We start from the raw sequence: 27,460 nt of genomic DNA on the forward strand, positions 1-27,460 counted from the left end.
AAATCCCTTTTCCTAGGAAGTAACTGGAAGTCACTAGAGTTAAGAGATAGACATGAGCAGATATAACCTTAAGGTAAATTACTTTGGCAGTGGTATGGATGGTGGACTGGAGTAGAGAGATTTGAGGCAGGGAGACCAATTATGAAGCTTTCAAAATAATCTAGGGGAGAGGTAATAAGGGCCTAAAACAAGGTTTAGCTGTGTGAGTGGGGAGAAGGGATCAGATGAGAGAAATAGTGTCAAAGTAGGAACAGTAAGATTTGACATTGAGTTGATAGGTGGGATGAGGGAGAGTGAGAAATGGAGAATAATGCAAAGCTTACAAATCTGGGAGAGGAGAAGGCTGGTGATGCCTTTGAAAGAATGAGGGAAGTTTGCAGGAGGGTTGGGCTTGGGGAAAAGCTAATGAACTCAGTTTTGGACATGCTGGATTTGATGCCACTCCCAGATATCTGCTCCAATTAGTCTTATTGGATATATGGCAGTATAGCTTAGGGGAGAGATCGATCTGGGAGTTATTGGCATAGAGATGAAACCCATGGAACTGGTGAGAGGGTATATTAGAGTTAAGATTAAGGGGCCTAACTGAGAAATGGTCAAAGGATATTAACAGGCAGTTTTCTGATGAAGAAACCAAAGCTATCTATTCCCATATGAAAAAATGCTCTAAATCTCTAATGATTAGAGATGCAAATTAAACAACTCTGAGGTACCACCTGACACCTATCAGATTGGCTAAAATTACAAAAAAGGAAAATAATAAATGTTGGAGAAGCTGTGGGAAAATTGGAACACTAATGCATTGTTGGTGGAGCTGTGAACTGATCCAGCCATTCTGGAGAGCAATTTGGAATTATGCCCAAAGGGCAATAAAGCTGTGCATACCCTTTGACCCAGCAATACCACTTTTGGGTCTTTTTCCCAAAGAAATCATGGAAAGGGGAAAGGGACCCACATGTACAAAAATATTTATAGCTGCTCTTTATGTGGTGGCAAGGAATTGGAAGTTGAGGGGATGCCCATCAATTGGGGAATGGCTGGACAAGTTGTGGTATATGAATACAATGGAATACTATTGTGTTGTAAGAAACGATGAACAGGAGGAGTTCAGATCAACCTGGAGGGTCTTACATGAGCTGATGATGAGTGAGATGAGCAGAACCAGAAGAACATTGTACACAGTATCATCAACATTGAGTGTTGATCTACTGTGATGGACTATATTCTTCTCACCAATGCAATGGTACAGAAGAGTTCCAGGGAACTCATGATAGAAGAGGATCTCCAAATCCAAGGAAAAAAAAAAAAAAGAACTGTGGAGTATAGATGCTGAATGAACCATATTATTTCTTTTGTTTTTGGTGCAGATGTTTTTCTATTTTGAGGTTTTTCATCATTGCTCTGATTTTTCTCTTATAACATGACTAATGCAGAAATATGTTTAATGTTTTATATATATATATATATATACATATATATATAAAACCTATATCAGATTACCTGCTGTCTAGGGGAGGGGGGAAGGAGGGGAGGGAGGGAGAAAAATCTGAAATTGGAAAGCTGGTATAAACAAAAGTTGAGAAAGATCTTTACATGTAATGGGAAAAAAATACTTTATTAATTAAAAAAAAAGATTAAGGGGCCTAGACAGAGCCTTATGGATCATCACAAAGTTCAGGAGAAGAAGTAATGCCCAGTGAGGCTGGAAGATACACCAGGGCCATGTTGTACAGGGCTTTTTTTTTTTTTTTTAAGTGAGGCAATTGGGGTTAAGTGACTTTCCCAGGGTCACACAGCTAATAAGTGTTAAGTGTCTGAGGCCAAATTTGAACTCAGGTCCTCCTGACTCCAGGGCCGGTGCTCTATCCACTGTGCCACCTAGCTGCCCCTGTACAGGGCTTTAAAAGCTAAGCACCAGCCCTGGATTCAGGAGGACCTGAATTCAAATCTGGCCTCAGACACTTGACGCTTACTAGCTGTGTGACCCTGGGCAAGTCACTTAACTCTCATTGCCCCGCAAATAAATAAATAAATAAAGCTAAACAGGAAAGTTTATATTTTATCTAAGAGTATGAGTTCTTAAACTTTGTGTGTCATGGACCCCCTTTTCAGAATAAGATTTTAAAAGGGATAAAATAAAATACATATTATTACAAAGTAAGCCAATTATATTGAAATAGTTATCAAAATATCAAGAAAAAGGGAGGCATATAGGTGGTGCATGGATAGAGCACTGGCCCTGGAGTTAGGAGGACCTGAGTTCGTTCAAACAAACAAACAACCAGTCTCACATTTATGGTATATAATATGGATGATGAAAACTGAGGTGATTGAGACGGGGTAGAAGAAAATGAGGAGAGAGAAGCGTTAAGAAAATCTAAGGAGCAGCTAGGTGGCACAGTGGATAAAGCACCAGCTCTGGATTCAGGAGTACCTGAGTTCAAATCTGGCCTCAGATATTTGAAATATACTAGCTGTGTGACCCTGGGCAAGTCACTTAACCCCCATTGCCCTGCAAAAAAAAAAAGAAAAAGAAAAGAAAATCCAAGGAGGAGATACTGATAATGCAGCCAAGAGGAAAAAAAGGATGAGAACCGTGACAAAAAGGACCAGCAGACATGTAGATGAAGAAAATCTGGCTGACTTTGGACAGGGAGAGGAGGTGGGGGCAGAAGGTGCAAACAGCTTTTTTTCTCGGGGTTTGGCTGAGAAGGAAAGCTTGAGGGGAGAGGGGGGTTTGTATTTGCTTTAGAATGGGACAGACTGACACACCTGTGAGGACAATAGGGAAGGAGCCAGTAGGTTTGGAGAGAGAGAAGACTAAAGAGGACAAATTGCTGGAGAAGCAGGCTGAGTATGAGATCAAAAGGGGAGATGGAAGATTTTGGTTAACTGGAAAAAAATGTAGAGAACTAAGAATAAAACAGAAAAAGAGAGGAGTGGCTAGGTGGCACGGTGGATAGAGCACCTGCCCTGGATTCAGGAGGACCTGAGTTCAAATATGGCCTCAGACACTTGACACTTACTAGCTGTGTGACCCTGGGCAAGTCACTTAACCCCCCATTGCCCCTTGAGAAAAAAAAAAGAGCACATGGACCCCTAGGGGTTGGCCTTGGTAATGAGAAAGTCATGAGTTCAAATCTAGCCTCAGACACTTACTTGTTGTGTGATACTCGGCAAGTCATTTAGCCCTGATTGCCTCAAAAAAAAAAAAAAAAGGTGGGGGATGAGATGGGATTCTTTTTGTCTGTGTTGGTCGCTGTGGATCGTGCTCTTCTCCTGAATTATCAGTGTTTGGTGTCTGTTGACACTTTTCTCTCCTAATTCTCTTCCTCCTGCCTTCTCAGGCTCCTCAGCGGTTCATCATTTGTTAGAGAAAGAGGGAGAAGTGAGGCGGGGGGGGGGGGGGGGGGGGGGCGGGGGGGGGGGAGAGGCGTAGCCAGAAGAAATGGGCAGAAGAGGGAATTGAGGTCAAATGGTCCGATTGCTCTGTAAAGTGCTGAGCTCCTCAGCCGAGGGAGAGGAAGGGAGGAGGAGGCTGGAGGAATCAGTCAACAATTGACAAGCAATTATTAAAGCCTTACTATGTGACAGGCATTGTGCTAAGTCCTAGGAATGCAAAGAAAGGGAAGAACGGGGTCCCTGCCCTTGGGGAACCCCCAGCCTAATGGAAGAGCCAATATGCAAACAACTCTGGACAGACCAGTTATAGATAGGATAAACTGGAGAAAATAAAATCCGCAGGGGGAAGGTGCCAGGCCTAGGGGCGACTGGGGAAGATCTCTTTTAGATTGGAAGGCAGGATTTCAGCTAGAGGAGGCAGGAGGCAGAGATGAGGAGGGAGGGCATCCCAGGCATCGGCTGTGTTGTTCTTCCCTAGTTCTGGAAGAGGATGAGTGGCATCATGGGTGACATCTTGACTCCAGCCTGATTTGGATTGGAGTGAGGCAGAGACTCACTCTCTCTTCCACAGTCATCCGAGTCCAATGGCATGTGTGTCCAGGATGGCTGGCAATGGCCCAGGATATAGTAGATAACCTCGGCCCCTTTGATACCTTCAAAGCACTCCCCAGCACCTGCTTCAGCTGCCTCCGTGGCTGTTAGAACAATTTGGTCTCACCTGCCCATTCCACCAGGGGAAGTCTTCACGTGTGCAGGGTAGACTCTCATGGTTTGAGCACTGTTGTTCACCTTCAACCAGGCTTAGCCCGTCTGCCAAGATGCTTTTATTGGGGTATGGCCGATGTACACGCTACAGCTACTTGGAACCACAGGTGAGAGTTGGGTGAATCAGGAGGACAACAAAGGTGAATGAGCACCCCTGAAGAGGGCTCAGCAACCCTCACACCAGAGGTGCTAGGCCTCCCTGAACACCCCACACACCCACAGGAAACAGCCATTGAAAACTCCCAGAGTTGGGAGATGGAGGGTCTCTGAGGAACAGTGTAGAAACATTGTACAACAGGAACAGCAACATTGTGTGATGAACAGTGGTGATAGACTTGGCTCTTCTCAGCAGTGCAATGATCCAAAACAGTTTCAAAGAACTCATGATAGAAAATGTTCTCAACATCTAGAAAAAAGAAATGTGGATTCTGAATGCAGATTGAACCAAACTGTTTCTACTTTTGGACTGGTTTTTTTTCCCTTCTATTTTGAGGTTTTTCCCTTGTGCTCTGGTTCTTCTTTTACAAGATGACCGATGTAGAAATATGTTTAATGTGATTGTACATATACAATCTATATCAGATTGCTTTCCATCTTGGGGAGGAGGGAGGGAAGAAAGGGTGGGAGAAAAAAATTGAAACTAAAAATCCTGTAAAAATAAATGTTGAAAACTATCCTTAAATGTAACTGGAAAATAATAAAATACTCCAAAAAGAAAGAAAGAAACAGTGTACAAAGTCAGCCCATTGGAACAGTCAGTCTGAATGACCACCATATGTTTACCCTGCTCAACCTTAGGTTACTGTGCTCAGCCAGAGTAGTTGCTGTGTAGACAGGGCTCCCTCCCCTTAGGACCAATCCCATTTCCTGCAGATTACTTCCCTCACAGGAGGACTAATTCCATTTCCCAATGATGCTGTAATGGGGAGGAGCTTGTTGTTCAGTCCTTTCAGTCCTGTCTGACTCTCTGTGATGCCCCTTGAGGTTTTCTTGGCAGAAATACTGGAGTGGTTTGCCATTTCCTTCTCCATTCAAATCTGGCCTCAGACACTTGACACTTACTAGCTGTGTGACCCTGGGCAAGTCACTTAACCCTCAATGCCCTGCCAAAAAAACCAAAAACCAAAACAAAATATTTCCTTCTCCAGCTCACTTTATGAATGAGGAAACTGAGGCAAACAGGGTGAAGTGACTTGCCCAGGGTCACACAGCTAGGAAGTGTCTGAGGCCAGATTTTAATTCAGATCCTCCTGACTCCAGTATCAGAGCTCTACTGCCTGCACCTCGAATCTACTTTGGGTAGGAGAAGGCAGCAACTCTTTTTTTTTTTTTTGGTAGGGCAATGAGGGTTAAGTGACTTGCCCAAGGTCACACAGCTAGTATATGTCAAGTGTCTGAGGCCCAATTTGAACTCAGGTCCTCCTGAATCCAGGGCTGGTGCTTTATCCACTGCACCACCTAGCTGCCCCCAGCAACTGAACCCTTAATTGGATAAGAGAGCCATCTCTGCTTTGAGGGAAGGAAACAAGCACCTACTGTATGCCAGAAACACTCTGCTAAGCCCTTTACAAATATCTATTTGATCCTCACAGAAACCCTGGAGATGGGTGCCATTGTCATCCAAATTTTACAACTGAGGAAAGGGGTGAGGTGACTTGTCCTGGGTCATACAGCTAGTAAGTACGGATGGACTGAAATTCAGTCTTCTGACTCCAGGCACAGATCTCCATCCACTGCACCACCCACTACAGTGATGGGGACGAAAAAGTTCAACCACATAGGGCCAAGCACAGACAGATCCCAGTAGCAATCCCATAGAGACATCCATCCAAGCCCCAGAATGACGGCGTTAACCACTCCGGAGTCCCTTCCTCTCTAGCCCCCCATCTTTGCAGCAGGTCCATAAGGCGATCGTGAGAGACCTTGTTTGGTAACCGCCCGGTAAGCTGTCGATGTCACCATGGCCCTGGGCAAGCAGCCTGGTCCCAGAGGGAACTGAAGTTAGTCTGGTCCGGTCCGTTCTCCATAAAGCCCCGGGGGACCTTTGTTTGTGGATGTTCGCGGGGCCCGATTCTTTTTCAGAACAGCTCATTCTTTTGGCCCACTAAAAACTCGCCGTCACATCTCTCATCACGACATTGATGCCCACCCCACAGCATTTTACAGCTGAGGAACGAACGGGAAGCTAAGGGACAGGCAACCTGGAAGTGTCTGCTGTGGGCTTCCCGACCCCAAGCCCAGACGTGGATGCGAGGCCGCCGCTGCCTCCCTAGGTGTTCTCGGGAGGAGGACTGCGATGGGGCTGGCGGCAAGGCTGCCTGGTGGCGGCCGGTATCAACGTTCTCAGACTTGCCCGTGGCTTTCGGGCTGTACTCCCTTCCCCATGGTGAAAAGGCCATGGGCTTTTCCAGATTGGGCCAGGCTTCTGTAGGCACTTCTGGTCTTCCTGGGGCCTCAGTTTCCTCATCTGTGAGATGGGGAGATAGTAGTTCAGCGGCATCTCTAGGTCCGATTCTGGACTGGTTGCCCACGGTCCGGACTGAGGAGCTCTGGCCCCAGACCGGCCCCAGGTGGGGAGGAGGGGAAAGTTGATTAATGCTACTTTGCATACCCACAAGGCCGTGCGCCGCAACGCGAATTCTCCTGGGGAGAGCGACCCTCTCCTTGAGTTTCGCCTCGGCTTCCCTCGGAGGCAGGACCGTTGGGGGTACATGGGGGTGAGTGTTTCTGGGACCGAGCTTCTCCCCAGGAGTCCGGGAAGGGAGTGAAGCTCCCGGGACAGTATTAGTCGCCGTCAGCTAAAGTCTGGGTGTTGTAACTGGGCTGGGCGGGGCGGGAAGTTCGAAGTATACTCTGGTTTCTCTTCAGATCGTATAAATCTTTCGCCTTTTACTAAAGATTTCCGTGGAGAGGAACAATTATGAGTCATTAACCAATTTTTCGAGGCCTCACTTCGGTGAGGCTAATTTTATCGTTGAGAAAAATAGATATTAAAGTTAAATGTTTCTTCAGTTAGAAAATAGTTACCTACATTGAATAATTCCGATGACTTTTTAACGCCCTTTTTTTGGAGGTTTTTGCTTTATTTATTTGGATTCTTGAGGTTCCTCAGCATGTTTCTCCCAGGTTTTTGACCCAATCGTTATGTTGTATAAACTCCACTCTTTCCTCATCCTGGTCACTCTCCTCTGTAGCAGAGGTGGATGGTAGGAGTAAACCAGGGCTGAGGTGGACAATGGACAATAGGATCAGGGGGTGAGGGATTTGAGATATGGGCCAAGTGGAGATGAAATAAGCTACCTATGGGAGCAAGACCGGAAGGGGAAGTCAAGTCAGAGCTAATGGCCTGAGAAAGTACTGAGGGGTGGGATGCTTGGATGTCTCCGAAAGCAAAGGAAGGGCTTGGGAAGGCTGCAGCATAGGAAGTTATAGTCAGATGGAGGAAGGTCAGATTTAGGAAGTGGGGCTAATGGTAAACCCTAGGGTGTGACTATCCCTAGTTCGAATCAGGTGAAATAGAGACCATGAGATTCAAGAAGCCCTCTCTGGGCACTGGCAGCAGCTCTGTGCTGACCCACTCTGGCAGGGTGGGCAGCCCCAGGCTCCCCCTCTCCCCAGGCCTCCTGGATCCCTGCCAGCACAGCTAATTCAGTTCTAGGCCCTGCTCCTTTCAAGTCAGAAAAGAGTCTGTGTGTTCTCCCCAGGACCAGGGGACTAAGCAAGGCAGCAGCCTGGCAGCACCTCAGAGGGCTTCCTTAGAACAGACAATGGTGAAGCCAATACAGGGCTTAGAGGGCCTTGCCAAGGGAACGATTCAGGAAAGCTCAGTCACACCTGAAGAAAGAGGAGGGGAACCAAGCAGGGGCAGCAGAATATGTGGAATATTCTCCCCCGTTTTGTGAAAGACTTGTTATTTTTATGAAAAATGGGCACAATTTGGATGCTTAAGCACAGTGTTCATTCATAAACGTCTCCCTGGTCTTCCCTGTAATGATTTATGAAAGTTAAGCCAAAGGAAGATCTTTCTGTAATCTCCCTCAGCCAGTTGGTGCCAATCCCAGCAGACTGACCTCCCTCCGTAACACAGCCTGCAAAGGCATCAAAGCTGTGGGCTGGGTGGGCAAACCAAGGCAAAGGTCGCAGGCAGTGAATATGATTAAATGGCTATACAGAGGCTCACGGGACCAAGGATTTAGGGCTGGAAGGGACCTCAAGGTCATCTTGTCTCATACCCTTATTTTATACCATCTTGGACAGCACCAGGGAAGCCTGGGTGGGATGGTCTTCAGGCCGTGATGGGCAGCACTCCCGAGTCTGTGCTCTAGGGAAGTTCCTGGATCAGAGCAGCTCAGGTGGGTCTTTGGTCAGTCAGGGATGCACCAGGCTGCCTGAACTCTGTCAGAGAGTAGCCAGACAAGGGGAGGGGCAGGAGAAAGGGCTATCAGGAGGAGGGTACAGGCTGCTTATTTGCCCGAGTGAGGTGGTTAGAGGACTGGGGGGACGGGAGGAGGTACGAAGGGTTGGGGGCAAGTGTGGACATCTACAGGGGACTCAGAACTGCCGACAGGTGGGGCAAACTGCCCCTCCCCCCATTCATTGGAAAAGACCCCACTATTGGGAAAGATTGAAGGCAAAAAGAAAAGGGGGCAGCAAAGGATGAGATGGATAGATAATGTCGTGGAAGCAACGAGCCTGAACTTGGACAGACTTCCAAAGATAGTGGAGGACAGAAGGGCCTGACATGCTGTGCTCCACGGGGTCACAAAGAGTCAGACTTGACTGAATGACTCCACAATGACAAATGCTGTATGTAGCCCCTAAGAATAATGGGGACAGGGGCAGCTAGGTAGCGAAGTGGATAGAGCACCGGCCCTGGAGTCAGGAGTACCTGAGTTCAAATCCAGCCTCAGACACTTAACACTTACTAGCTGTGTGGCCCTCAGCAAGTCACTTAACCCCAATTGCCTCACTAAAAACAAACAAAACAAAACCAAAAAAAACAACAAAAAAAAGAATAATGGGGACATATTTTCCTTCTTCCTCCTTTGAGTTCGGATCAGAAGGATCCCTGGCAAAGGGATCCTTCACCATTGAGTTGTACCTTCTCTGACTTCTGTTTACTATTTGCTCAGATAAATGGGTTTACTCCCTACTCACAATTCAGGGTAGCCTTTTGTTTATTTTTTAATTTTTGGTGGGCAATGGGAGTTAAGTGACTCGCCCAGGGTCACACAGCTAGTAAGTGTCAAGTGTCAGAGGCCAGATTTGAACTCAGGTACTCCTGAATCCAGGGCCAGTGCTTTATCCACTGCACCACCTAGCTGCCCCTTAGCCTTTCGTTTAACTGTATTAGGCTAACTATTATCTTCCTCTTGGGAGGATCAGGGGAAATGCCCCCCCCTTTAAAAAAATCTGTTGTACTCATAGACTTCCAGATTTTTGACCTGCCCGGCTTCCTTTAAGTCCCACCTAAAATCCCACTTTTTTTTTTTCAAAGTGAGGCAACTGGGGTCAAGTGACTTGCCCAGGGTCACACAGCTAGTAAGTGTTAGGTGTCTGAGGCCGGATTTGAACTCAGGTACTCCTGACTCCAGGGCTGGTGCTCTATCCACTGCACCACCTAGCTGCCCCTAAAATCCCACTTTCTACAGGAAGCCTTCCCCAATCCCCCTTAATTCCAGAGCCTTCTGTCAATTATTTCCTATTTATCCTATATATAGCTTGCCTAGTGTATATTTATTTGCAAGTTGTCTCCCCATTAGATTGTAGGCTCCTTGAGAGCAGAGACTGTCTTTTGCCTCTTTTTGCATCCCCAGTGCTTAGCCCAGTGCCTGGCACATAGCGGCACTTAATAAATGTTTATTGATTGAGTGTAGAGGTATAACTCTAGCCCAATATTCCTTTTGGAGATAGGCTGGAGAAAGATCAAGCTCCCAGTCCCAGATCTGCTCCCGCTCCCCATAAAGGTAGAAATCATAGTGTCCCATAGGGAGGGGTGGGCTGGCTCCCAGTTAACACACCTGGGCTCCTTAGGAGTTGGCCATCTTTCAACAGCTGATTCAGCTTTCAAAGCTGCCCTACACTTCTGTTCTTCCTTTTGTTCTTTTTTGGGCATTAAAAAAAAAAAGGGCATTTCAATGACTCTCCTTCTCTCAGTCCCTATCTCACTTCTCCCTCCCACCTCACCCCCAATTTGGAAAAAGAAGAAAAACAAAACCCTGGTAACCAACATGCATATTCAGGCAAAACAAATTCCACATTAACTGGCTATGTCTCATCCTGCAATCTGAATCTATCACTTCAGAAATATTAATTGCTCATGGGTAGGCTGGGCCAATATCATAAAAATGACAATACTACCTAAATTAATTTACTTATTTAGTGCCATACAAATCAAACTACAAAAAGATTACTTATAGAAAAATAATAACAAAATTAATTCCTTCCTTTTCTTCCTCCTCCTCCCCCTCCTCCTCCTCTTCTTCTTCTTCTTCCTCCCTCCCTCTCTCTCTCCTCTCCCTTACCACAATATGCATAACATGGACAGCTTACTAGATGATTGCTGCACATGACCCCAGAGAGCTAGAATAGCTGATGGACAGACAGTAAAAGGCAGCAGAGAGCAACTGAGTCACCAGAAAACCATAGAACATGCCTGGGAGAGATAAGGAGGAGGGGCCCTGCAGGGACACTGCCAGCTCTGCCACCTCAGAGACACAAGTTGCTAGAGCCCTGTGTATGCCCTGGTTTTGTGTGTCCCCTTCCAGACTGGGAGAGTGTTAATGTGTGAGCACAACTCTTGACTCTTTCCTTGTCCCATCATTTGACATTCTGTATTCTTGGATGTCCTTTACTGTAAACTAGTGTGTCCTCTGACTGGTCAGATAAAAGCAAATGCCTTAGAGCAAATGCCCACATGTTTGGGAGGGGGGCAGGTTGGTTTGCTCACCCTGGGGGAGTCCAACGGCTCTTTAAGAGAAACCCAAGGGACACCCTGTCCTCATGACACAGGAAACCAGTTGAGAAACTAGGTCTCAGGACTGTCATTTTCATGGAAGCCCAGAAACTCAGAGGTGGAAGGGCCTTTGGACAGCATCAAGGTAACCCCGTACTCAAACCTCGATGTGGTCTTTAAAGCCAGGATAAAATGGTCCCTGACCCTGAGCGCCTGCCTACACTGTCACGGACAGAGAGGAGGGCATTTGAGGAGGCCCCGTTCTGGCCTGCTGGAAGATGCTTCAGGAGATGCTGTTAGAAACAGTTAATAGTTGGATACATGGTGAAGTCTCAGAAATAGCTTGATACATGAGATCTTCTCAAGGGAAGCATGCCCATAGAGGGAACAGCAGGGCGAGATCATTTAGTGAATTACATCAACTTAAGAAAGAGAGAAGGAAGTTTTTCAGGGCTATAGATAGAAACCAGTTTGAGCTGGCTCTCGCTGGTATCCTAGAAAAAGTAGGTAAAAGGTTAAACCTAGTCTCTATGGTACTTGCTTAATAGGCTTATTTATTTATTTATTCATTCATCCATCCATTTATTTATTTATTTTTGTGGGGCAATGAGGGTTAAGTGACTTGCCCAGGGTCACACAACTAGTAAGTGTCAAGTGTCTGAGGCCAGATTTGAACTCAGGTCCTCCTGAATCTAGGACCGGTGCTTTATCCACTGCGCCACCTAGTTGTCCCCGCTTGGTAACCTTATTAATATTAACTTCTCCTCCCCTGTCTAAAATCTCCACCCCATTTTCAATCATGGGTGGCATGAAGGTCTATATGTATGGGAGGGGTAACATATTAAGGAAGATTTAGCTAGAACTCTTCTGGGAAGATTGTGAACCTGTGCCTAGCAACCTATGGTGGCTCAGGGGAGGGACCGATTGTGGTAGGGTGTAGGATAAATACAAGGTGCTTGCTTTCAGCATTGGGACTCACTGATTGGCTTTACTGTGGGTGCCCATTCTCATGCGAATGCAATAAAGGCTTTTGTCATACCAAAGCTGCCTCTGAAAGAACTTATTTTGAGGTGGTCTGCACCTATTTCTCACATACACCCTCCCCCAACCCCTGAGGTTCAGTCTGCCCAGGCTGAGCCCAGGCAGCAAGCCCAGCATCCCCAGGTTATCTCTGGATGATGGATCCTTTCCAGCAGGGAGTCTCCAAGCCCTTGCTAGCCCCATCCCTTATCTACCCATCCAGCCTGGGAGCAGGCTCCTGGCCCTGCTCCACCAGCCTGCCTTCAGGGACCCCCAACCAGACTCTAAGAGGATCTAAGTGGGTGGGCAAGTGCCCTCCTACCTTCATACTGGACTTCCAGGTGCATGGTGCGCAGTACCCCCAGTAGAAAATCCACTATGGTGGGGTGTACCGTCCCCACGATGGCCTGAAGAGACAGAGAACAAGGCAAATGGGAGACCCTGTGGACAGTGGTGCATCCTGAAGATGGATGTAGGTCAATGAACTTGGATAAGTCTCTCTGTACCTCAGTTTCCTCATCTGTCCAATGGGAGGAACAATGAAAGCAAGACCTCCCTCACAGGCTGGTTATGAGGAAAGTGTGAGAAACTTAGACTTCCCTAAGTGGCCAAAGAGTTCTTAGACTCCCAGTTCTTGGTTTCTTTTTCTGAGCACGGATCAAAGACTAGTATCTGGGAATGGTGCAAGAACTCCCCAGTGTGGGTTGCGTACCTGTCTCCCAGAAGGAACGAGTGTTCTTAATAGGTTGACTATTAGAGAATGAACAGGCCTCTCACTGAAGGACTCAGGCTGTGTCATGGCGGGCCAACAGACTTTGTTAACTTGGCTGTTGTCATGAGTTCCTCAGGCACAGTCACAGATGAATGGGAAATTTGTGCACCACAGGCCTACAGTGTTTTTACTTTGAGGGGTGGTTTTTACCTAGGGTCTAATGAGGCTAAGGACCTGTTTGAGAGCTTAATATTTCTGTCCTTATTCATGAGTCCCATGGGTCTAGTGAACCCTTTGTTGTCTCTTATGCATTTTCTGTTAGTGAAGATAAAAGTCACCCCAGATCTCAGTCTCGAACCTCTGTGGGCCTCGGGATTCAATAATCCACTCTAAGGGAAGCTTAGACACAAGCCAGACTTCTTTTTAAATTCTGATTTCCCCAGTTATGGGGAAGCAATGAGCCAAAGAGAAGGACTGACTTTCTCTGTAGTCAGCCACTAGGCTTACTGCTGAGTCTGGGAGAGCCCAGCTTTTCTGGGGGGTCTGGGAGACAGCATGGAGATTTTCCTCATGCTTGTCAGACAGCTCAAAAGCTGCCTGGGAGAGTTGTTGTTGGGCACGCATGTGCAATGGAAGCTGGCATTTGGGACAAAGGATTGAGGGGGAGGGTAATGCAGCAAAGCAACTCCATGGGGGTGGGAGGAGGAGGCAGGGCCCTTACTCCAACATCCTTGGACGATAGTACAGAAAAGTCCATTTTAAAGTTATCAGCGATGATTAATTCCTAACAATTGTTGTTGTTTGTCCTTTGTTTTCAAGAGGAACACCAACATCACTGTGGCTCATGTGAATTGGATTTAAGTGAGGCAGAGCTGTACAACGTCCTCAGCCCCACTCTCTCCTCCAGAGTCATGGAAATCCAGTGGCAGGACAAAAGTCAGGATGAGGGGTGATGGACTGGGAAGCAGTGGGTGACCTTGTTGTCTGACCAAGCTCCAAGCACTCTACAATGCCCGCTTCATCCACCTTCATGGCTGTTGGAACAAGTTGTTCTCACCCACCCATTCTGCTGGGGGAAGTCTTCCCGTGCTTTGGGTAGATGCCCCACTAAGTCATCAACCGGCCTGAGGCCTGTTGGTTACCTGGCTTAGCACCTGCTGAGATGGTTTTACTGTGGTGTGGCCACTGAGCATGCCACGGCTTCTTGGAGCCACAGGTGAGGGTTGGGTGCCTGGTGGACACCAGAGGTAGACGAACAGCCCTAACACCAGAGGTGCTGGTCCTCCTTGAACACCCCGTCAATCCTAACAATCACTGAAATGCAAAGGGGCAAGGATTACACCTGAGGCCCAGATACCCAGTGTCATGAGCCAGCCTCAATTTACCCAGGCTCCAGAGCACTCCTGAAGGGTGCCTACCTGGCTGAGCACCGCTTGGGTGACAGCACTGGGGGCTCTGAGATGGCACCAAGCACATCTGCCCTGCTGTGGTGGCACAGTAGGACAACCTCAAAGCCACCAGGCTGGTGCCCAGACTAAGGAAACTGTGGATGGTCACAGAGGCCAGGAAGCCACAGGGACTTCCCCATCTCTGACTAGCCCAAGTCCTGGTCACTGCCATCCGATTGGAAAAATCTGGGTATCACTGGGGGTGGCTTTGGAGAAGTGGGCACTTCTGGAAGGTTTGTATAGGCCGAAGAGGGCCCAGGAAGTACTGAGCTGGACTTCTGGAACTCTAAGAGACCCAAGAGCAGTTTCAGTCTTAGGGCCAATCCTCCCAAAGGGGTCAGTTTGGCTCCCTGACTCCATCCAGGATGAGGACTCCAGAGAATCCCTGTACACACACACACACACACACACACACACACACACACACACACACACACACACACACACACACACACAACCGAGCACACACATGTACACACCCACATACTACACTTGAGTACATACATGCACACACGTGTACATGCACACACATACTAGAGTACACACATATACACTCCCACACACTACACTTGAGTTCATACATGCACACACTTGTACATGTACACACACATAGTCGAGTACATACACGCACACACATGCACACATACAGTTTGACTTGTGTGTGGTGCCCCCAACATGTAGGAAAAGGGCTCCCCAGCTCCTGTACAGGCACTTAACATGGCACACACGTGTCCCAATGTAGACCAACGGCTTTGATTTCATCCCCCCAGCAGACCCAGAAGGTTAGAAGGATCCAAGGAAGCCCATGAGCCAGTACTTGGCTTCCTTCCCAAGGGAACTGTCTTGTGTCTTTTGGGGTGTCCCTCTGAGCTTCCACCGAGGTCTCTTCCCTACAGAATATCCTCCACAGTCCCTCTAGATGGGCAGTACTGCCCCATGGTTTGGGCGCTCTCCCCAAGGCAAACCTACTGGGGCTCCTAAACGAGCCATGCCCTGCTTAGGGAACCTCTACTGCGCAAAGAAGTGATGGTTATGTGACCTGCGGCCCAGTTCCCATCACTTCATTGCGTAATCAAGTGGGTTAACTCGTGTGAAAGGCTTTCCATGTTGTAAGGCACTATGTGGATGCTGGCTCTTAGTAGCATTACTTGGCATTAACCAATAAACCCAGAAATCCTAAGGAGAACCTTTCAGTCATTTTTCCTGGCAATGACCTGACCCCAAATGGCCATCAGAAACGCCTTCGTTGCTCTAGACAAATCTGCCTGATACAGTCACTTGTTTGGTGTCCGTCTGCTTTGCTGATGGAGCTCACCTCGGCAGCTGGTGGCAAAGTACACAGGGCTCAGGAAGACCTGAGTTCAAATCCAGTTTCAGACATTTAGTAGCTGTGTGACCCAGCACAAGTCACTTCACTGTTGTCTGCTTCAGTTTCCTCAACTATAAAATGGGCATGTACCTCCCAGGGCCATAAAGGAGATAATATCTGTAAGAGTGGCCATTGCTTAGGGAGAACCTTTTTTTGGGGGGGGGGTGGGGCAATGAGGGTTAAATGATTTGCTCAGGGTCACATGGCTAGTGTTAAGTGTCTGAGGTCGGATTTGAACTCAGGTCCTTCTGAATCCAGGGCCAGTGCTTTATCCACTGTCACCTAGCTGCCCCTAGGGAGAGCCTTTTGACCCCCTTCTTGGACCTGCACTGTTTCAAAGGCTCTGCCCAGAGCTTAGGTAAGGGAGGCAGCTCATTCAATACCAGAATGTAATCCCGGGGGAGTCTCCAGTCTTTATCATGTCTCAGAAAATTTCTCGCCCTGAACTTGACTCCACCTCTGGACTTCTCATGATAGCACTGTCCTCCACTCCTGCAGCTCCTCCCTCTCCCTTATTATCAACATTAACCATTATTATTTTGTGTCTGTTTTCTTTGAAATGGAGAATGACTTTTGATTCTAGAAATCACCAAACAAAAATGATGGAGACAGTTGGTACCCAAGATAAGTAAAGCAAGACAACAGAGAGGTGGCCTGGAAGTACCACAGGCCCTGGGCCCAGATGCACAACATCCAACGGTGCTGAAAGAACTGGCTGATGGAACTGCTGGAGCCATTGTCAGGCACATGTAAAAGATCACATAGAACAGAAGAGGCACCCAGGGCTGTAGAAGGCCAAGGGTCGTCCCAGTTTTCCAAAAAAGAAACAGAAGAGAGTCTTCAAACTTTAGGTGAGTGAGCTTGATGCCAATTCCTGGAAAAAGGCTAGAAAGCAGTATCTATCGTGTATCCCCAGCACTTAGCACAGCGCTTGGCCAGGGAGATGGTGACAAATCCCAGCTCCATGTCAGGAAAAAAAAAACTTCCTTAACAATAAGTTGCAGGGCAGCTAGGTGGCGTAGTGGATAGAGCACCAGCCCTGGATTCAGGAGGACCTAAGTTCAAATCTGGCCTCAGACACTTGACACTTACTAGCTGTGTGACCCTGGGCAAGTCACTTAACCCTCATTGCCCAGCAAAAAAACAAACAAAAAACAATGAGTTGGGGCGGCTAGGTGGCGCAGTGGATAGAGCACCGGCCCTGGAGTCAGGAGTACCTGAGTTCAAATCCGGCCTCAGACACTTAACACTTACTAGCTGTGTGACCTTGGGCAAGTCATTTAACCCCAATTGCCTCACTTAAAAAAAAAAAGAAAAAACAATGAGTTGCCCAAAGTAGCCTGGATTGCCTAGACAGCTGGTAGGCTCCCCCTCCTTGGAGGTCTTTAGGTAGAAGCTGGAAGACCACCTCTCAGGAATGTTGAGGTGGGAATTCCTTTGACTCACGGACATGGAATTCTCTTCTAATTCTTAAATTCTGTAATTCCGTGCTAAGTGGCATTCAATAAATCTCTTAATGTGTACCTTTTGTCAGCTTTTACCATTGTGTTGTGAAGTATTTCCAGAAAGTTTGATATGGTTCATCATGCACGATCAAGCCTCTTCCTCCTCTTTGATGAAGTGTTTTTATAGTTGCCTTGAAGTGCCTGGACCTCAGTAAGTGCTGTTAAGTTTTTTTGTTTGTACACCTAGAGCCATCTCTGCTTTACCAGAAGTAGAGGCATGGTAGAGGGGTTAATTGTTTAGCACAGTACCTGAACACCACACCTAGGCACGAATCTAAACACGGTCTTCCCATTAAACTTTGACTTCAGGATATCAATCAGCCTCTTAACATTCACAGCCTCATCTTTCTCCTGTAGAGTCTCTGTGATCGAATCGCCATCTCCTAAGGACCCCACTCCCCCCGTTGGTCTGGTCCCTCTGACCCAGGTGGATTAGGATATTTTTTTTCCCTGAAAGGTGACAAAGTTGTTTCTGCAACTTAATTGGCCCTGGGGGGTAAGGCTTGATGGCACCTACTGGATGCAGCTTCCTGGTGGCTTCCGGCCCTAACTTTTTTTTTTTGGTGAGGCAATTGGGGTTAAGTGACTTGCCCAGGGTCACACAGCTAGTAAGTGTCAAGTGTCTAAGGCTAGATTTGAACTCAGATCCTCCCGAATCCAGGGCCGGTGCTCTATCCACTGTGCCACCTAGCTGCCCCCTCTGGCCCTATTAATGCAGTTTCATAGTTGCCTAAGGGCACAGAAGGCTCACCCAGTGTGGAGTCACAGCTCTTTAGACTTGGCAGATGTCCAGAGAGTCTATTCCTAGCTCTGCTGGCCAGACACATTTCCATGTGCTGACTGGGGGGCTGCATTTACTTAAGCTAGGTACTAGAGTATCCTTGTTGAATGATTCAATGAATGAAAAAGCATTGATTATATGCTTACTATGTGCAAAGCACTGTCCTAAGAGCTGGAGATCCCTCCCCTCAAGGAACTCACATACTAAAGAGGGAGAAAATGCACAAGAAGGGTTTCAGCTACAAATTAGATGGAAAGATCCCATGATCCTTAGGGTGCAGCTGCAAAGCAGACAGTAATACATCTTTCTTAGTGTCTTTTCTAGTGATAAAATCATATCATTTTCTGAAGTTGAACCATTTGACATTGGCAAGGACATTGGTGATGAGAACTTTTATTTTCTGGGTTTTAGTAGCTGTGGTTGTTAAGGAGATGGGAGCTGTAGCACATGAAGAAACAGTTTCCATGTTGCATCTTCCCAGGCTGATGGCTGTGAGGGCTGAACCAGGAGGAGGAGTCTGGGTTTGGGGGAGCACGATGCTACCACTCCCAGGGCTCTTGAGCCTGCCTGCTTGTTGGTAACAATTTGTCAGAGGTGGCATTGGTGGTCGCAAGGACAGTGGGGCCCTTTTCCACAGTGATTTCTCCCTTCCATGACGCAGCAGGGCCTGGGCTAGGAGCAGGACCATGGTTTGGAGGGCGCTGACACTGCCCAGGCTCTTGGGTTCTGGATCCTGGGCTCTCTCCATCATGGATGAGGTGAAGAGGGTGGTTAGAGCTGTTTCTAACCTCAAGGTGCCTCAATGCTTCAGTTAGGTTGGCTTGAATGCCCCAAGGTGGCAGGGGACTATCTTTTCTATGCTATGGCTAAGCAGGCTTCCTTTTGTTTACTGCTGAGGGATTTACAAGTATCTCATTTCATTCCAACACAGAACCTAGCTCACAGATGATTGACCCAAGTCAGTCCTGCCCATTATGGCCTCATGCCTAGTTTGTCAGAGAAGAGCAATACATTGTGTATTCTTTTTTTTTTTTTGGTGGGGCAATGAGGGTTAAGTGACTTGCCCAGGGTTACACAGCTAGTAAGTGTCAAGTGTCTAAGGTCAGATTTGAACTCAGGTCCTCCTGAATCCGGGCCGGTGCTTTATCTACTGCGCCACCTAGCTGCCCCCAAGAGCAATACATTGTAAGGATCACTTTTATCCATTTGTTCATTCTGACCACCAGATTCAAACTCGAAGCCTTTGGTCCCTGTTCTTCCTTAGGAATTTTATACTTACTAAATCTGGATTACATTGGAGAAAGATTCCAGGAGACAAAAGCATGTTTAAGGTGTTTTTTTGTGGGATCATATGATGTGATATCTGTATATACTGTTATTCATACAATGTTGTGGCATAGATTCCCTCTTAGACTTGAAAACCATCTTTGGTTTTATTCAGGAAGGATGAGAAAGAGTTTAAAACTAGGTAGAGCTACAGTGGGCTTGAGATGCCCCGTTTTATATCAGCTGTTCTTTATTTTACTGTGTTGGTGACAAGTTTTAAATAGAGAACTCTTTCCCATGTGCACATCAAAGACTCTAACATTCTCAATATGCTTAGGTCTGTTTTCTATATTTGCTCTATGTGCCTGAGCTATGAGTGCGAAACTGAGTAAAGGGCCTGGTGATAATCAATAAAGGCAGTGTAAATGTTACATTGCTTTGGGGTGGTTTGTTCAATAACCACTGAATCAATTGTGACTTGCTCTTTATACCCCTGAGATTTATTGGAACACCCTTTTTGCTCCTTTAACAATATATTATTTTCTTGTAAATTTATGTAATTTTTCTGAGTAATAAAGGCTATGAATGTTTTGTGCAAAAAACCATAACTGTCTAATTGGTCTGTATCTGTAGGATCATGGGTGTTCACATTTTTTAATACTAAATATGTGATACCTTGCATTAAGAAAGGTGAGATCAGGCTTGTATCAGAGAAGAAGTTGGGTAAAGTCTTTTGCTAGTAATTAATCAATCATTAATAAATGTCTAGTGAATGACTGACTCGTAATTCATGTGCCCCTGTGAAGTATTGAGTTAATAATTATACATCTTATATGGATCCACTGTTTTCCAGTTTTACAGAGAAGGTAGAAGTTTCAGGTACCCAATGACATACATTTTCTGAAATTCATTATCACAGTGGTGGCAGGCTTCCAGTTTGGTCTGTGATCCTGTACTTTTGTTGTGTTGGGATTCTTCTTCTTCTTCTTTTTTTGGCGAGGCAATGAGGGTTAAGTGACTTGCCCAGGGTCACACAGCTATTAAGTATCAAGTGTCTGAGGCTGGATTTGAACTCAGGTCCTCCTGAATCCAGGGCTGATGTTTTATCCACTGCACCACCTAGCTGCCCCTGTGTTGGGCTTCTTGTCATCATACGGGTGACTAGTAATTTCTCATATGCTCCTTTTTGGGAGGTCCTCTCTTTCTTTTCTAATTCTTTACCACTCAAGACTTTATAGCATGATTTTTGATTGGTATCAAATTGTTTGTTTTGTCCTTTTCACTGTTTTGATTCCTTGTATCACTTTATTTTTCTGGCTTTTCTTTCTTTCTTTCTTTGTTTTTTAATTAAAAATTTTTTTTTTTTGGTGAGGCAATTGGGGTTAAGTGACTTGCCCAGGGTCACACAGCTAGTAAGTGTTAAGTGTCTGAGGTCGGATTTGAACTCAGGTCCTCCTGAATCCAGGATCAGTGTTCTATCCACTGCGCCACCTAGCTGTCCCTGGCTTTTACTTTCAACTGTTGATTAATAAGGTTGTTAAGGATTTCTTGTATTCTATTATTTTCCAAGTTCCATTCTTCATGTTCATTTTTTTGCCTTTAGTTGGACAACATGGCGTTCAGCTATTCCACTGAACATATCAGATAGCTATTGATACAGCCTTCCACTGTCTTTCTGCACGTCTTCTGTGGTTTTGTCAGGTCCCTTCTGCCATAATGATGTTTCAGTCCTTTGTGTCCCTCCTATGGTCCTTACTCCAACAATGACCAGGCCCTGTATACACTGTGTTGTATTTAGGTCCTGAAATGTTTCTACACTAGGTCGAAATCATTTGGAGACACAGGTACAGTTTTTGTCATTCATTTTGCTATTAGGTATCATTTCCAGAGTTTGCATTCAGTGAAGATTTTCAGTGACTTTGGGGTCTTCAATTTTTCCCTCCTTAGATTGTAGTCACTCTTTGATTTTATCTCTCATTTAATTTAATCTAGATTTTTATTGTTCAGTTGTGTCCAACTCTTTGTGACCTATTTGGGGTTTCCTAGGAAGAGATACTGGAGTAGTTTGCCATTTCCTATTCCAGCTCATTTTATAGATGAGTAAACTGAGGCAAAGAGGGTTAAGTGACTTGCCTAGGGTCACACAGCTAGCACAAGTCTGAAGCTGGATTTGAACTCATGAAGATGAGTCTTCCTGACTCCAGGCCAGGCACTCTATCTACTATGCCACTTAGATACCCATAATCTAGGTTTAGGGGTAAAATAACTTTTTATAAATTCTCTTAAATTGGTTGTCAATACATTGTTGTGTTCCTTGAAGCTGAGCCCGAGACTGTGGCAATGAATACTATCACTCTCTCTATGTCTGTTTCTGAGCCTTAGGTGTGGACCTATTTGTATCAAAGATCCAGGAGGGAGCAGAACTAGGGGGAGAGGGTTGGGTTTTTTTTTTTTTGGTATTTAAATTTAATGTTATTTAATCTACATGATTAAGATATTAGATATCTGAATCTATGGGTACCAAGAGGAGAGACCTGAGAGAGTAAAATATCTCATGTTGGGAACAACAAACTAAAAAGAGTAAATTTCACATTTAAATTTCTTGTTGTTATTCAGTCATATCTGACTCTATGTGACCCTATTTAGGGTTTTCTTAGCAAAGATACTGGAGTGGTTTGCCATTTCCTCCTCCAGCTCATTTGATAGATGAGGAAACTGAGGCAAACAGGGTTAAGTGACTTGTCCAGGGTCACGCTAGCTACTAAGTGCTTGAGACCAGATTTGAACTCATGAACATGAATCTTCCTGATTCCAAACTCAGTGCTCTATTCACTGCACCACCCAGCTGCCTCCATATTTAAATATTTGACCCATATTTTACCTCCTAGACTATAATAGCTAATAATAATAGCTAACATTTATGATGATTGTTTGCAAAGCCCTTTACAAATATTATCTTGTGATGGAAACCTAGGAGAAAGGGGAAAATGCCCCGTGGTAAGATGCCCCATTACGAATGGGGAAAACCATTGAAGTCTGTTGAGGCTGTCAGACCCAGGGTAAGAGATTAGCTTGTGTTCAATTAAGTAAGAGGTGCTTGAGTAGATTGCCACCTGGTGGCTAACATTGATACTGCGGTCTAGTTAATTCAATTACCATGTAATGGCACACACAAGCCAATATTCCAAGTGAAAACCACATGGTAGGTATTTTCTTTTTTTTTTCTTTTTCTTTTTTGTGGGGCAATGGGGGTTAAGTGACTTGCCCAGGGTCACACAGCTAGTATGTGTTAAGTGTCTGAGGCCGGATTTGAACTCAGGTACTCCTGACTCCAGGGCCTGTGCTCTATCCACTGTGCCACCTAGCTGCCCCATCCCAGCCCCATTTTGAATCTGAGGAAACCAAAGCTAGAAGAGAGCTGGCTTTTCCAAGAACCAGACTTCTGGTTCAGTGCCATCCTCAACCAAACGAAGCCACTTCGGCCCCCAGACTGAATCCTCTGGTACCTTCTCGTTCTTTCGAGGGGCCTGTGGCTCCTCTTGTCCACTTCCAAGTGGACCAAGGCAGGACCCTGGGCTCACAGAGTGCAAGCGATGGTTCTCCAGGAAGCAGGATGTGTGACTGGGCTCCGGAGGCCACAAGGGGCCTTCTTGGAGGTCAGGGGGATGCTAGCTGGGGGGTGGCAGGTATGCTCACCTGGGCTATCCTGAGCGTCTGAAGCGACAGCTGCTGGGCTTTGGGGGAGGCACAAGGCATCAGAGCGATCAGGCCTTTGTACACCTGGTTCTGGTACTTGGGGTTCCCGTGGACTAAGGAGTCCAGCAGGATCTGCACCTCCTCCTGGGTGTCTTCGCACTTGGACTTGGCCATAAATTCTGCAATGGACCGCACGCCTGGGGGATGGGAAGAAACACAAGCCTCATGGGTCAGCCGGCCCTGGCAGCTCCTGAAGGGAGCCAGGGTACAGGCTCCTCCCCTGGGGTTGCCCTGGACAGCTCAGACAGCAGCCCGTGGGCGTCCCGGCGCCCCCTTCTGGAGAGTGCTGGGCAGTCACCACACACGTTCTGCCTACCGTAGCTCTCACAGATGAGCTCCTTGTACTTCCGGCCACAGTTGGCGACCATCTGGAGCAGCAGGACGGCCTCCTTTTTGTCCTCTTCCTTTATTTTTTCCAGCCCCAGGATTTCCAAAAGGGTTAAGACTCCTCCGACCTCAAGGAACTCCACGAGGTACCGATTACTGCCCAGGACAGATCCAAAGAACACATACACACAAAGGGAAAGTTGCCAACTTTTCAGGGGGGCATCTGTCCCAAAGGACCCCACAGGAGCTTCCCAGATGGCCCAGCCTCCTCTTCCGTGAAATGGCCTGAACTCGGGGTCAGGGTTTGGTTCTGGAGCCAGAGGACTGGGGTTCAATCCACCTTTGCCACTTAGTGCCGTGTGATCTTGGGCAAGTCCCTGTGTCTTTATGGGCCTCAGTTTCCTCTTCTGTAAAGTGGGGTTGGGAGGGGGAAGCAAAGCTGGCCTAGATGATTTTTCAGGGCTTTTTTGACTGCACATCAGGACACGGGCCCAGCCAGGCTCTGCAGAGTCCTTGTCCCTGGTCCCATTTGTGACATTCTAGGGACTTGGGCTGAGCTTCCCAAACTTTGGCCCAGAATGGAATGTTCCTCCTCTCCCCCTTCCAGATCCGCCCCTCCCCCACCCAGACTCACCAGCTCACAGCAGAGAGGAAGATGCCGATGGATTTCAGCAGCCTATTTAAGCAGGCCCCTGTCATGTAGCTGGATGTCTGGTTAAGGGAGGAAGCCTGTGAGCAGCACTGCTGGTCATCCCTAGGTAGGCCCACTGTGCTCCTACCTCTCCCACCCCAGCCCTCATGGGGGTGGCTGAGCCAGAGCCTTCCTGCCAGTGACCAGCCTCCACCCCCACTAGAGGGGTTCTGCCAGGAAGTCTGGTCCTCACAGTGCTGATTGAGGAGTCCTTGGAAGACCAAGAAGAGACCACAATGCAAAGTGCTTTGCAATTGCTCTGGAAGGGCTTGGTGCTGGCCAGCTGCTGTAAGGAAGCACATGCTCAGGTTCCTTAGGGTGGGACAGAAAAGCTCTGAATTGGGAGCCAGAGGGTCTGCGTTCAAATCCTGGCCCTGTCACTTGCTAGCTGAAACCTTAGGGAGGGACTTGTCACATGATTAATAAGCCAGAGCAGGAGTCAAACTGAGAGCTTCGGACTCCAAGGGGAGCACCCTTTCTGCTCTCTACTTCCCACCCCAGGGACATCTCCCATCCCATTGTCCCAAAGCCCCAGAAGCTTTGGGCTAGAAGGGACCTCAGGGACATCTAGTCCAACCTGACCAAGAACCATCATCACATCTTCCAACATGCCTGATCAGGGGCCATCTGGCCTCTGCTTGGATACCTCCAGAGAGGAGGAGCTCACTACCTTCCAGGGACACAACGTATTTCAAATGCTCCTGGGGTGCCCTCCCGTCAAAGCAGATAGGCCCCTAAATTCCACTCCAGAGGAGATGGTTTAACAACATTCATTCCCTGATGGCCAAGCCTTCCTGGGCTCAGGATTCGCAGAGTTAGAGCCGGTGGGGACCTTCTGGAGATGAGCTTTCCTGTCTATGGCTGGGCTGGGCCTCACCCAGAGCTAATGCTTTCCCAGCTGACCAGACTTGAAAACCTTTGGGGGGCATTGCTCGAGCGGGGCTCCATCTGTCCCATCTCTCGGTCCTCCCTGCAGCCCCTGACACTGTCCGTGGCTCTCTCCAGATAAGAGTTCCCTCTGCTCTGGCTTCTGCCTGGTTCTCTTCCTACCTACCTGAGCGATGCTGCTCGGCCGCCTTTGCTGGCTCATCGCCCACACCACATCCTATTTGTGGATATCCCTTTGTAAAATCTCAGGGATCTGCCACCACCCTTGTGCAGGCCCCTCAAGTCGTCTCATCGGCAGCAGCACTGGCTGGTTTCTCTACCACAAGTCTCTCCTTACTCCAGTCCATTTTCCACTCAGCATAGGTCTAGAGGCAGCTAGGGCGCCTAGTGAATAAGAGCACTGGGCTGGGAGTCAGGAAGAGCATGAGTCAAATCCAGCCTCAGACACTTACTAGCTGGGTGACCCTGGGCAAGTCACTTAACCCTGTTTGCCTCAGTTTCCTCATCTGTAAAATGAACCTGAGAAGGTAATGGCAAACCCCTCCAGTATCTTTGCCAAGAAACTCCCAAATGGGGTCATGAAGAGTTGGATACAATTGGAAGGACTAAACAACAACAAAAAAGCATAGGTCTGACAAGTAACCTCTCCCCTCCCCCCCCACCATGCCCTTTTACTCAGTAAAGTCTAATGGTGGGCAGCTAGGTGGCACACTGGATAAAGCACCAGCCCTGGAGTCAGGAGTACCTGAGTTCAAATCCAGCCTCAGACACTTAACACTTACTAGCTGTGTGACCCTGGGCAAGTCACTTAACCCCAATTGCCTCACTAAAAAAAAAAAAAGTCTAATGGCTCCCTATTACCTTCAGGATCAAATATAAAAATGTAAAATTCTCTGTTTGGCATTTGAAGTCCTTCATAACCTGGCCCCTCCTGCCTTGCCAGTCTCTTGCACTTTCCTCCCCTCCATGTGCTCTGATCCAGTGACAATGGCCTCCTGGATGTTCCCTGCACAAGACCCTCCATCTCCTGACTCCAGGCATTTGCTTTGGCTGTGCCTCCTGCCTGGAAGGCTTCCCTGGCTTCCTTCAGGTCCCAGCTAAAATCCCACTTTCTCCAGGAAGCCTTTCCCGATCCCCTCATCTCCCGTGGTACCAGGGCTTCCCTCTGGAGGCTCAACTCAGCCCTGGAATGCTTCTCACACTGGAAGTGCCCTCCACCTCTGTGGCCTCTCCCTCTGATTGGCTGGTTCTGCCCAGCCCCTGATTTGGAGGAGGAGGCCAGGCCAGCCATGTTTCTGCTCTTCTCTAGGCTGCCTGCACTGCTGACTCATCTCTAGATGCCCCAGAGCTCTCCCTGACCAGCCCCTTTAGGTGTTGTCTCTGCCCATTAGAACATAGGCTCTTTGAGGGCAGGGACTATCTTTCTGCTTGTATTTGTATCCCAGCTGCTTAGCACAGTGCCTGGCATCCAGTTAGTGCTTAGTAAAGGCTTCATTAGTAAAGGTATCATTAGGATATACTCCCTCCCCGCAGGCTCCCTCCAACTAAGGATGATTTGGGAGGCACATCCCCCCAAACCCTCTCAAGGCCTCCTTCAGAGCACAACGCCGGCTACACAGTAGGTGCTAAATAAATGTTGGGCTCTGCAAGTGGCACACGAGGCCGGTGCCCAATGCCTGTGGCTTCTTCCTGCCCCTTTCTCCAGGGATCCCCCCCTCTCCCCCAGGGCACAAGAGCTGTGGCCACAAAGGATACGTGAGCCGCAGCCACGTGGTCAGCCGCACCAGGAACAAGCTGGCCCCCTGGGAAAACTCCTGCTCCAGCTCTGGGGCCGTCTTGCTGTGGTTGAATCTGATGAACTTGTCCAGGATGTGGCTCCTGGCGGCCTTGCCGGCATTGTCCCACTCTTGGAGGAAGCTCAGCAGCCGGCTGATGGCCGCCTGCTCCTTGATGGATGTCATGAGTCCGGGGCCCGCTGCAAACCTGTGGCCAAAGGGAGGCGGGCCTGTGAGCCATCTGGGCAGAGCCCACCTGGGCACCCAAGGACCAACACTGAGGCATCCGGCAGCCCACCCTCCAAAGGGCAGCCCCGTTCATTTCGGGGGCTCACAGTACCCTCAGCGCCCGGGCGGCAGGGGGCGGCCCAGGTCCCTCCGCACTGGGCTCCTTCCTTCAGAGAAGTGGGCTCACAGGGAGGAGAAGGGCAGCCGAGCGCCAGCCTCTTTACCCTTTTTCTTTTCCCTCTGAAGAAGTTCATCTGGGTACAGGGCTGGGGGAAAAGTTTCTGTTTCCTCCTTGGCTTAATGGGCTGTGGCTTGTAGGAGGCTGTGTCCTTGGCAGAGTGTTTTCAGTGTATCCTTTGGGGGAGGGAAGGTCTAAAATAAACCCGTTTTCCAAAAATAGTTGTGATGGAAAGTGTTATTACCCATAACCAATGTTAGTGGTGATGGGCGCGAGGCAGGCGCTCCTCTTGCGTCTACCAGACAACTCAAAGTCATATTTCACATTACCACGGCCCTGCCGGTGATTTACAGAATATTTGGGCAACATTCCTCGCGGGGGCCCCGTTGGCAGG

General features: G+C 47.7%; 1 protein-coding gene and 1 non-coding gene across 3 annotated transcripts in view; one reads left to right on the top strand and one right to left on the bottom strand.

Moving 5' to 3' along the window:
- Positions 1-27,460, bottom strand: part of ARMH1 (armadillo like helical domain containing 1) — a 56,080-nt gene that overhangs the window by 15,233 nt on the left and 13,387 nt on the right. For both annotated transcript variants that reach the window (XM_044004698.1, XM_044004697.1), the window contains exons 2-6: positions 26,641-26,868; positions 23,941-24,009; positions 23,296-23,462; positions 22,920-23,116; positions 12,465-12,549 (exon numbers count right to left, since the gene is read on the bottom strand). In XM_044004698.1, the coding sequence (XP_043860633.1) occupies positions 12,465-12,549; positions 22,920-23,116; positions 23,296-23,462; positions 23,941-24,009; positions 26,641-26,846 (724 nt within the window). In that variant the 5' untranslated portion in view covers positions 26,847-26,868. The remainder of the gene's footprint in view (positions 1-12,464; positions 12,550-22,919; positions 23,117-23,295; positions 23,463-23,940; positions 24,010-26,640; positions 26,869-27,460) is intronic.
- LOC122726836 lies at positions 7,016-7,131 on the top strand. The gene has a single exon (XR_006352829.1). It is a non-coding gene; the product is annotated as a U5 spliceosomal RNA (small nuclear RNA).

This window comes from Dromiciops gliroides, chromosome 4, assembly GCF_019393635.1.
Source record: "Dromiciops gliroides isolate mDroGli1 chromosome 4, mDroGli1.pri, whole genome shotgun sequence".
NCBI lineage: Eukaryota > Metazoa > Chordata > Mammalia > Microbiotheria > Microbiotheriidae > Dromiciops > Dromiciops gliroides.